At 45.7% G+C, this 12,367-nt stretch overlaps 1 protein-coding gene across 1 annotated transcript in view; it reads right to left on the reverse strand.

Moving 5' to 3' along the window:
- The window catches only part of LOC109507309 (ephrin type-A receptor 3-like), a 74,219-nt gene that overhangs the window by 44,073 nt on the left and 17,779 nt on the right, over positions 1-12,367 (reverse strand). Inside the window, exons 3-5 of the mRNA XM_019856640.1 lie at positions 9,541-9,741; positions 7,704-7,811; positions 7,233-7,584 (exon numbers count right to left, since the gene is read on the reverse strand). Of these exons, the coding sequence (XP_019712199.1) occupies positions 7,233-7,584; positions 7,704-7,811; positions 9,541-9,741 (661 nt within the window). The remainder of the gene's footprint in view (positions 1-7,232; positions 7,585-7,703; positions 7,812-9,540; positions 9,742-12,367) is intronic.

Below are 12,367 nucleotides of genomic sequence, written 5' to 3' on the forward strand. Positions count from 1 at the left end.
CCCGACACCGTGCTCGAGCGAGGCAGGTGATCCGCCGCGGCGAAAGAGGATGTGAGCTTTTGAGGCACCGTGTAATTGGACATTGTCTGCATCAATGCCACACGGCTATGTAGATGGCGACTATTGTGTGGCGAGAGTCGCGTGAGCGCCCAAATCCTTTGTAACGATGTGTGTCATTTGTTCAAACACAAAAGAGGGGGGGTAGGGGGGAGATGAGAAACGGGGCGAGAGGAATGTCGGATTGAGGTGAGGCGCGCATGTAGAAAAGGGAGATAAAGGCAAAATTAAGTGCGGGATTGTGGAAAGTGTTGCCAGACAGATAAAGCGGGTTGTAAAGAGCGTGTACAGACGGGTAGAAGATTGAGAGATGGCGAGACTTTTCTTGTTCCGTTTTTTTGGAACGCGCCGCTTATCAATTAATTAATCAATCAAAGGTTTTGGCTAAAGTCTTGCGTTACACAATCTTAATTTCGCCGACATTCTGGACAATTCTATGCCTCGAGCTTTTTGCGTGAACACGTCGGGGGATGAAATCACTTCATGTTCTGCTTGATGGATGGATAAAATTCCCATGAACGCACCTCAAAAGTCATCCAGCTGTAAATATGGAGGGGAAAAAAACTCCAGAACGTGACTGAGATGGATCATTATGGAAAATTAGAGTTGGCCACTCTTTGCTACACACCAAGACAAAATTTGGCAGTCTGACACAAGAGCTCCGCTTTTCTTTCTCTTTGATTTAGATTTTCCCCCTTTTTCGGTTTTAATGTGCATCGCACGTCGTGTAGACGCTCCGTCGACTGTTTTTGGCATTTGTGGCCTCGACATTCATCGGCGGAGGATATTGGAGTTAGTTTAGCGGCATGGATGGATCAGGCCCGTTTTTGTTGAGAGGAAAATGTCGGAACTTTTGGACTGTCACTGCTTGACCGCGATGGTACGGCTGCGGGGCGCTTGTGGTTTTCAACCTTAACAGGTATCATTTTTGCAACAGCCCCGTTTTTTTTTTTGTTGAAAATGTTGCCGCAGCTGGACGACTACGAGCACTGACGCTACGAGGAGGCAGATGCTGTTAACCAACAAGAGGGAATCAAACTGCACCACCTGCATGCGATGCGTCACTGTGATGGGAGTCGTACTGTAATCTGAACAGAAAAAACTTTTTTTGCCTTTATCACTCATGAAAATGAGTTGTCCAAACCCCCAAAAACTGCCCGACAGTTCAGTCAGTGCGTAGCAGGCCTTACACTTTCAACAGGCCACAATGCCCAAAGTTGTGAGAAAACACACACACACACACACACACACACACACACACACACACACACACACACACACACGACATCTCGTGTATACCCGCAAGAGCTCCTTGACTTGCTGTTTAAATCCTTTTTGTTGCCGCCCCCTCCCTACCTCCTTTTTACCTTCAAGCTCTCTCAAGCTCCCCCAGCTGCCGTCAAGAGAGGAGCGCAGAAACCAAAGAACAGCATGTGTGTGAACATGGAAAGGGGGTGTGTGGGGCGAGGGCGTTGACCTTCAAACGTCTGTGCGCAGTGAACACAAAATTGCTCACTTTACCAAGCAAACACACACACACACACACACACACGCACACACTAATACACACATGCAGCTAGTGGGATGGAGACAGACTTCAGGTTCTGTGTGGGTGAGGCAATGAAGTGAAGCAGGTTCCCTACTGTGCTTTACACACACACACACACACACACACACACACACACACACACACACGCACACGCGTGCGCCGCTCCCTGTAAATGAGCTCGATCTCTTTTACAGGTGTAAAGATTAGCCTTTCTCTACATCTGTTCTTTGCTAAAACCTTTCATTGTGAAGAGAGCCTGGAATCTTCCGATGAGATTTGACGTGGACTGCGCGCCTGCGTCTGCGCGTGCGTGTGCATGTGCACGTGCACGCACGGGCCTTTTAAGTGCACTCGCTTTCATCTTGTGCATCTAAGGGCCTATCTTGATTAAAGCCTGACTGAATCCAAGTCTTATAACCTTTAGCTTGTCGTTTTTTTTTTTTTTTTTCGCCAAGGTGCATAAACAGAGTTTTCTTTTCCTCCTGCTCCGTGGTCGTAGCCAAAGTCTGATTGTCCTAGCAGCTGAGAAGCAGCCCTTTGATCGCAGCCCGTCACTGAACAAACGGAAAAGCCAAATTCCACTCACAGCTTGGGTGATTTTCTTTTTTTCCCCCCCAAACTCTTCTGTAAACGACATTGTACAGACCTCTGCGTCACCTCCCTAAAGTTATGATCTCATAGCGGCAGCCAAGCGGACTTTATGGTGTGTAAAAGTGATGTTTGCCTGACTTTTGCACATGGCCAGCCCTTAATAGGCGGGTTCTCTTCCAAGGAAGTTATGTTTTCAGAGCAGTGGTTTACCCGTCTTTTTCAACGAAACGATGAGCGGAATGGGTGAAGCGCGCGCGTCCAGGAGGCAACTTGGACGTTTTAGAGTCAACATTACTGAGAACGAATAGATGTTACTTTCAGTGATCCTATTATGGCCGATGAGTTTTTCCCACGTTATGTCAGCTGAAAATGATATCACAGGTTACCACGAGATCACCGGAGATGAAAAAAAAAATCAAATTTTCATGGGTTTGTCCATTGATCTGAACCACTGAGGCTTTTTTAACCCTTTCATGCACCCTGTAACCTGATAAGATGTCCGCTGTAGTAACTGCTGTCCCTGAACAGGGTTAAGGTTAAATTTAGCTCTGTTTATGCAAAATCTGAAGATCAACTGTTAAATTAAGATTCAGATTGTGGAGCACTTGGCAGAAGAGTCACATGGAAAATCCCATTGAACGTGTTCACATGCTTACCATTAATGTTGCTGTCAAATCTCAACAGATCGCATTGTAATTTGCGGTGCTTGAGTAGGATCCTATAACACTTTGTTCCCTCGGTTCATAGCAAATTGTAGCTCCTGTGCTCTTAATGTCCGAGATGGGAGATGATTTTCAGGTGACAAACGACCAAGCCTTGGCAGAGGTCCCAATGCCCTTGGTCTGAGTGCGATTTTATAATGTCCTAAATAGTCTAGATATCTCTGAGTAAGTCCATTCGGTTCTGTACGTTCAGCATATCAGCAATCAGCAGTGCCCGAGCCTTGAGCGCCTCACTCATTTGCTTTTAGTCCAGTTTCTCAGAAAGCGAAAAGGAATCTGAATGTCGTGGTTCTTTGACTTTCTTCCTGTAAATTAGGTTGTTACGTCATGATTGCAGCACCGGACAGATGCCGATTGCGCGAGGAGAAAGCTGCTATAAATCGAGTCGCGTCTGCAACAAAAAAGGAGTGCCACACCGAGCTTTAGTACTGCGGCATGCTGAGGAAAAGAGAGTGCGAGGAGGTCTTACGAGGTGACAGGTGTCTGTCCTGTTCCGCTCTCTTTTCTCCATCTGAGGCGGTAATTGGCGCTGTCAGGCACACAGAAGAGGACAGAACACACATGCAAACACACACTCCTGCCCTTCAACGTGTACCCCTTGGGCTTAAAGAGGTTTGAGAAGAGATTTTACCGTGCTCCCTTGCCGCCTGGGAGAAAGCGGGAGAGGGCGAAGGACCGCCAAGCGGGAATGGAGGCAGTAATGGCGAATGTATGAGAGACAAACAAGCCTGTCTGAAAGAAGCGGTGGCCTCCTGGAGTGTGCAAATGATGGTTGGAGTGGGAGTGAGGGAGAGATTTTGGAAGTCCCCGTGAAGGGACAAAGCGCATCTGTATGATTGCCCGTGATGGAGTCGCAGCGTTGTTGAGCACGCGCGCCTCAGTTCACAGGCGGCAAACGTGTGAGTGATATAACACAGGTTAACAGAATAGCAATTACACAATCTATCTATCTATCTATCTATCTATCTATCTATCTATCTATCTATCTATCTATCTATCTATCTATCTATCTATCTATCTATCTAGCCAGCCAGCCAGCCAGCCAGCTAGCTAGCTAGCTAGCTAGCTAGCTGGTATTCTTAATCGTATAAAGTTACTGAATTTTATGAACAAAGATGGCACGGTGGAAAACGACTGTCATAAGAATGTGTAAGGACAGTGAGGGGAAAAAAAAAAGCCTGATTAGAGAGAGAGACACCGAAGCGCGGTTAGACATAGCATATAGAAGGGGGAGGTTGCTGGGGGCAGGGGGGGGCAGTAATTGGAGGTGTCTGCTGTTTGTCTAACACAGAAAGGCTAGTAATGATTCCATTAGCGCCTCACACCGAGAGAGAGAAAGGGATGAGGATACAAAGAGAGACGCTGGGGGGGGCACGGATGGGAGTCAGAGACAAACACTGACACAAAATGAGGCAGCTCAAGGGGGAAAAAGGGGGAGATCCGCACAGAACATTAGCACGGAAAAACAATGAACGTCAGAGCAGCGAAATGGCAAAGAGGAACAAGAGAGAAGGAATTCAAAGTGGCCATTACAAGACTTGTTCACCTGCACAATGGGAGTCGCAAATGCCCGTCCGTTCCCCATACCCACCCACCCCCCATCCCCCAACTCTTTGTGCGAAGGCAAGCGCGAGAGGGTGATTTAAATGCATTAGCAGCGTGTGTTTTCCCAGAGGAGGACCTTTAGAATGCGTCAGGGCAGGAACATTTTGTTTAGAGCCACCATACAGGTGTGAGTGGATGCGGCAGAGCCCGGCTGCCTCTCAGCGGGACACATTAAAGCGTAACGCACTGGCTAATATTCTATGCGGCCTCTTATGTCTTTTTTTAAATGCAAGCATGGATGCGACTGCAGTGCTCAAACCTCCCCTCTAAAAATATCTGTATTTTGATCTCTTTCTCTGAACACAATGAAATTACATTTTGTGTGTGCACATTGACAGGTGGTCAAACTCTTACCAGTTTTTTTTTTCCATAAGCTTTCTGACAGAGTGGACATTTTGGCTTATGCTAACAATGAATGAGTACATGGTGGGCCTTCACTTAGCGACATGATTCACTTAGCAAGCTGTTTAACAGCACAGTTACCATTTCTAAAAGGGTTTTGTATCAACTGATATGTCACTGTGACAGAGTGGACAAACTTGACTATATATTATATATACTATATAATGACAATGATAAAACATCAATTTCAATATTTATTCTGCAACTGTCCACTTGTTCGGAATGCTGTTAAAAACGTCGCTGCCGTACATACATCAGAGGGTATCTTCAAGGAAAAGTGACTCAAGAATGACAGGGTGGACACCAATTTCAGGAAAGCCTGCAAAATGATCAATATGATTTTGAAAGTACAATATACATGATCAAAATGACTCATTTTATCCAATAACCAAAACAAAGACAATCGTGCTAGGTTCTGACGGACACTGCCAGAGTGGTCGTAATAATAAGTTTATTATTGCAAAGTACAATTACAATTATAATGAAGGCACTCACCGTTAAGGTTAAGTGATCTAATTTGGGCCAAAGATAAGGTTGGTTAAAAAATATATTGCCTTGCTACCATACAAACAAAACATCTTGGCTTCCCCTAATTAAATGGGTAACGCAATAGTAGTTCAGAAATGTTCTTCGAAATCATTTTGCAAGACTTGATCTGCTTACGTGCACACACACAAAACTGAGCCTTATTATCCCAACCCCTACTTTTTTGGTTTTTGCAGTCTCTTGAATTGGATCTCATTAGATTGTGCAGGTGGTCATAATGTGTTGCCTGTTGAGTGCATGTGGGGAGAAAAAAAAAAAAAGCCTAAATTGCCCAAAATGCATTTGTGAAGTGAGTAGGTGTCAAAGGAAAACATGCCACCGATATGCTTCTAATCATCACAAGGGAATTCAAATTGTTTGGCAAGCGCCCGTCGATTGTTTCCACAATAATCACCACACAAGCAAATATGCTTTAACTTGAACTCGAACCAAAAAAAAAGGATTTATGGCCAACAATGGAAGCCTGCCGTCCGGTAATCTACTCACCATAAGTAATTACACAAGACAAAGGTCACATGATTCCTGCTCTTTGACCTTAGACCATCTGAGACCGCCCCCACTCCCCGCAGTGACAATATACACGCACACCCACACGCATATACACAAATGCACTATGAGTGAGTTAAACCGAGCTTGGGAAATTGAGCAGTTAGCATTTTAGCATGCAACAAAACATCGTAGGTTCATGGCAATGTGTTCATGGGCTTCAACCTGCTAACTCAGGGGCGTCAAACTCGTTTTTGGCACGGGCCACATTTTGGTTACCGTTTCACTTGGTGGGCTGTTATGACTGAAACCATATAAAGAAGTCAAGAATAACTGTTGGTTCAACTCGTGATTGATTGACTCGCAAACTGCGAGGCGAATAGCCGTACGTGCCATAGAGTCCACCTATGCCGTGTCGGTCCTAAAAAAAAAATAAAAAAGACGACTGCCGATTGAGTGTACGTTTAAACAAAGGAAAAGGGAGGCGACACAGAGTAGGACGTGGAATTGCTGAAATCAGCCCTCACCGAAGAAGCTCCAGACAGACGCGAAGCTCAACTGCGATTGAGATGCAGCCAGAGTTCCGACGCAATCTGTGCACATTACCAGTGTGCAGGCTGCAGTGTACAGCTTGTACTTATTCACTTGTCTCTAAGGCCCCCACTGCCAAGGTTTCAGGGTGTCTTGGCGGCCGCTTCTCGAAAAACAACCGAGATTGCATTATGTGCTCGCGTTGCAAGTTTGCGAGGATGAATATCTATGATTTGGGTTTTTTTTTTTTTCCCCTTTCCTGGAGGAAAGTGAGCCTGCGGGGACACGGTGGGAAGGCATCGATCTAATGGAGCTTACTCTCCCCAATACATGCGGGCAAAGCAGGCAGACAAACACGGCGCACATTGCACATGCCATCTGTGGAGTTTTACGACTCAATAACCGCCTTCCTCGGGCATACCTTTTTCCACTTTAAACTCACAAACACACACATAGCAATAAGCACTTTCTCAAACTGTGCTCTCCTCAGCTCAGCGGGGTAAACGAGATATTCAAGATGGACAAACACACACACGCGTGCACCTCTTAAATAGAGGAGAAGATGCCTCAAAGCATCTCCCACAGTTCCTTCCGAGACCTGGCCTAACATTGTTGAGGGAGGCTTCGCAAAGGGACGCCAGACACAAACCCACACGGTTATCAAAATACGCCACCATTCCTTCCTTACGCAGTAGCGAGCCAGCATCCGGACACATTTTCAGACACACACGCGGTCCACTCACGTTGGCAGATGTCCTTGTTCTCCTCGAAGCCCGGTTTGCACACACACCTCCCGATTGGAACCAGCCAGCCGCCGTCTGCGCTGCAGTACATCTTGGGAACCTCAAATTCCTCGGAGGCGTTCACGCAAGCTCCGTGCACCTCCACCAGGGCCGTGTCCCCCCCTGTTATCGTGTCAGGGAACTGGGCCAAATTAAGCACAGTGAGCGGACACTTCTTGTAGAAGACCCGCACCGAAACCAGAGCGATGCAAGCGCCCAGGTCCTGGAAGGCCAAGTAGAAGCCTTTTTTGCTGAGATTGCTGATGTCGCGCACTTCCGTATTGAGCTTCATCACGCGGTCGCCAACGTCCACCTGGCGAGAGGAAATACGGTGCAATGCGTTACAAAAACGCAACTTTACATCTGATTGACCAAATATTTTAACCCTTTCAGGTACAGCGGTCACGACAGTACGCGTAAGCGTGTCCTTACCTGTGTAAAGCTTTCATCTGCAGCGATCGTATCGATCTTGACGTACTGGCCTTCCTTGATGAACCACAAGTTGGCGTTGTTAGACTCGTAGTAGTACATGTTGAATGTCTGCAACAACAAAAATGAAAAATAAAAACGTTGACGTTCATTTCGACTCATTGTAGTCGAGCACGTGGGCGTCCACCAGTGCACCCGATGTGAAATTTCAACCAAGCTTGCTGCCCTCTCCCCTCGGCGTCAGTCCATCCGTCTCGACAACTCGTCGCAAAACGATCGCGCGGCTCTTTGAAAAGGCCGCTCTGTGCAATCTCATTGCATCTCCGCCACGACTCAATCTAGAAATGCTCTGTCAGTGACTGAGCGCGAGAGACAGACACAGCGGAGACAAAGTGAATACGGCGGAGCAGTAAAATCACAGATATGAGCGAATGGAGGCCTGTGAAAAAAAAAAAAAATAGATATCGGGAATTAAAAGTAAACAAGGAGCTCCGGAGAGCGTCTCTGGGGCGTTGTTTTTTTAAGTCTTTGAAATTGGAAAGAAGAAACGGAATTGTTTTTTTAACGCTGCAGGAAGCAAAGTCACTCAACTCAGTACACACAACTAGTAAGTCGACATAATCAAACTGATAAATGGAAGATGCCATGAGAAGCGCGTATCTTGCTTTGCAATTCTACCCCGACACAAAAATAAACACGCCGCTTTTTTTTTTCTTTCTCTGTAATCCGCCGAAGGGATGCAAACCAACAGCATCTAAACGGGAAAACGGGAACAAATTTTACGCAAAGGTCAGACCCCCTTCAATTATCTAACGAGTTGATCCAGCGGAAGGCACGCTCAAAGATAAATTTGCTCAACTGCGTAAATGTCAGAATGTTTTCATCAGCCCATTTTCATAACATTCATTATTACATTGATAAACCTCACTCCATTGCACCAAAATGCGGCAAGAATCGTTTCAACATGATTATTTTTTTTTTCTCTCGTGAGAGACGATCCAATTCCGACTTGCTCCAAATCCAATGCAATGCTGTGCTATTGATTGGGGAAAAAAGAAGAGAGAGTGTCTCTTCACTTCAACAAGACGTCCGCGGGAGGTTGCGATGAACTCAGTGACTTGCGCCCTTGGGAGGGGACCATTTCACCACACTCACCAGTTACGACGGCCGCTCTCGTCTTAAAGTACACTTACCAGATACGAAAAGCAGCTGAAAATATTTCACAGACCGCCACATTAAAAATTGGCTTTACACTGTCGGAGAGTTATTGATTTGATGGAGTCAACTGATTGTAAACTCCATTTTTGTTTTTTTCTTTAGTTTTTTTAAAGAGACTTTCTAAGTTTACAAAAGGACGATTTCTCACAAACATTGTTCACAAATCTGTCTAAATCTGTGTTGATTTGGACACTTCTCCTTCGCCGAGCCGGGTGGCATCTCAAGAATTATTGAGCATCCTTTGCCTCGCGCAGAGTTGATCAGGTTGATTGCGGCCATATACGCCAATACCTGCTTGAGCGGTGAATATTTTGGCTGCGCCAAGAACTTTTTTTTTTTTTTTTAAGCTTTCAGGGATTGTGAACAGATCCTTGCAACGTTCTTGTGAACAAATTCAGTGCGAAATAGCAAACAGAAGAACACAGACGAGATCTCCCAGCTCATATACAACGAGAGAGAAAAAAAAAAATTGTTGCTTTTATGTTTTTGTTCGGGATGGTTTCAGGAACGAGTCAAGATTTTTGAGCAAAATTTTGTTTCGGTTCACGAAACACTTGTGCAAGCGTTATGGCCAGTGAGTGTCAATGCATGTTACTGCTTGTGTGTGTGAGTTAACACAAACCTCTTTGCAGGTGCCAGGGACCCCCGGGAGGCTGTTACAGTCGCGCAGGGTAAATTTGATCTCGATGTAAACCCGCTGCGCTCCTTCCCGGCTGATGTGGCGTGTCCGCAGCCAGTTGTTCTGATTGGCCTGCATGACATTACACACCTGGTACGTCCGCATGGGCGTGTTGCGCTCGTCCATCACGCTGATCTCCTCCCACTGAAGGTGAAAGAGAAGTTGCGAGTTCAGATTCCTTGGTTGCGCTTGGAAACAACTTGACGGCATTTTATCATTTTGCAGGAAACGCGCACGGAGGAGAGGCACAACCAGATCCGTCCATCACGGCGCGGATGTTGAAAACGGTCAGAACGGATGAAAGAAGCGAAACGAAAGAGGAAATACCTGAGGTAAGTGGAGGATACATAAAATGGGAATAAAAGCCTCTTTTTTTTTTTTTGAAAGTAATACCAAGCAGCGTAGCTTTACTTGACAGCATCAACCCGCAGCTCTGAGTTGGTTTTATAGACAAAGGAGATCTCAGTCCAAAGTTTTTTTTTTTGGGGGGGGGGGGTTCGGGCAGGGGGGACAAGGCTCACAGTCAATGAAGTGTGAGGTAGCACAACATACAGGTTCTGTTTTGAAGTCTGGCTGAGTATGAATGATGAGCTGCGTCAAGAAGACTCGAGGACTGTCTTTGTGCGTGTGTGTGTGTGTGTGTGTGTGTGTGTGTGTGTGTGTGCGTGTGCGTGTAAGACAGAGCAACTTTGTCTCCCATCATTTGCTGCCATCTGTTTCCACTTGCGAGTAAGGCAGTAATTGAGACCACTTCTCGCATGAGCAGGAAAACATTTCTATCTCCACGCACACGCACGCACACACACACACGTACAGTCGGCACAGAGTGAGCATTTCAATTCCTTAAAGACAAGAAAAATAAACCAATGCGGTTTGAGTGTTTAAAGATATCTGATCCATTGAAGGGGAAAGCAACTGGGCGCACGAACACTCCGAGACGCACACTTCAAGCGGGGGGGATGGGTGGGTGGGGGAACAAAAAAAAACCCGCGCGCACACGGCGGAAGAAACGTTTGCGGGGCGTGAGGAGAACGCCCGTATTTGTTCTGCACTCCTGTCATCACGTTGATCCTCAAGCTCCTCCACAGTGATGATGATGTATCACCTAGCAACCGTCCAAACGCAGGATGCGGCGTCCAGTGAATGTGGTCGAAAAGCATGCAAATGTTGAACATTGAATTGGAGGCTAAAGTGTCCCGCAAGAGAAGTTCCAGCAGCGCGACGCGCACCGAAGGGTGCAGTGAACTAATAAACATGGAGGAAATTCGGGTTTTTATTTGGAATACCGGTACTTATAATTCTATGTTGCCTCAATTTTAAAACAGCGGTAAGGCAGTTTGTAGTTTGGCATGTTATTTTCATAACATTTATTCCAGCACCTCATACGTTTTCTAGGGTTATTTATTTACTTCGTGATTTAGTTATTTTTACAAATATTTTTGGCAAATTTTGTATTGGTAAAGCAATGACGATGATTGTAGTATATAGAAGTGTATATACTATCGATGTGAAGTCATACTAAATGATTATGATGACAGACTGTATATAAACATACAGTCTTAAAACTGCTTGGTCGATAAAAATAGTAGTAATAAAAACAATAATCTGGTAAAAAAAAAAAAAAATCAGACCGACCTGTTACTTGGGTCAATTTGACACAACCTAACAAACCAGAAAGTTGAGTCAAATTGAGAAGTAGCAGGCCGGTCCGATTTTTCAATTGTTTTGTTTTTGGCCCACTTGTTTTAAGAGTGTCGACTTTTGTCATTCATTAGTTTTAGTCATAAATCCCTGCGGAATTCTTGGAATTGCCACATGTATGCCATGACGAATTAAGACGAAGCTGTTTCAAGTTTACAAAAAAAAAAAAAAAAAAGCGCCACATGTATGCCACGACGAATTAAGACGAAGCTGTTTCAAGTTTGCAAAAAAAAAAAAAAAAAAAATCTTTTCCAAAATTTGCCCCTTTTCTGTGAATTATTTCTTCTCACAAAATACTATTCGTGTGAAATTCTACTAAGTTCTTGTCATAAAAAATGTGATGAAACTGTTTGTGTATGAAAGGCACAGCAGAGAAAAACCGACAACAAATTGGAAAAACAGCCCTTTTTGAGCCTTCCCAGTGGTGTGCTCACTTATAAAATCCCACTTTATTGTCGGAGACAAGACAGTCAGCATGTCCACCTGTCATGACGTATTGCGCATCAATCTCGAGGGAATTCGATGGTTGCGTGCAGGAAAAACACAACCAGGCGAGGGCCAATAAGAGAACAGCCATTCCGGTAACAACCTGAAAGGCGCAAAACGGAACTTTCCGGCTTCTGCAAGTTAATGTGATGTGACGTTCCGACAAGGCGGCAATAAAGTCCTTAACGCCAGTCACCTTGAGCACCAAAAACAGATCAAGACGCGGCGCGTTCTCACGCCGACTCGCTCGCTCTCAGCTGCTTTTCATCTCCACTGAAACGTCTCGTGTGTATGAATTGGAGCACAACCAGTTTTTCCCTGGAACCTCTCCCAACTTCAAGCGGGGGGGATGGGTGGGTGGTTGGGGTGAGGGGGGGGATGGGGTGGGTGGTTGGGGTGGGGTGGGGGAACGGAGGCAAAGAGATGAGACCATGTGTGTGACGGGGGCGGGGGATTGCTTAAGATAGAGCGGCCAACTGAAAAGTCAGTGAAAGTTTAGACCATAGCTCGGACTGGATTCCTGAAAGACAACGTAGCGCCGAAAATGCCAGCGAGTCCTCCTGATCAACGGCACTCGATCCAA

This window comes from Hippocampus comes, unplaced genomic scaffold (genome assembly GCF_001891065.2).
Source record: "Hippocampus comes isolate QL1 unplaced genomic scaffold, H_comes_QL1_v1.1 scaffold105, whole genome shotgun sequence".
Classification (NCBI taxonomy): Eukaryota; Metazoa; Chordata; class Actinopteri; order Syngnathiformes; family Syngnathidae; genus Hippocampus; species Hippocampus comes.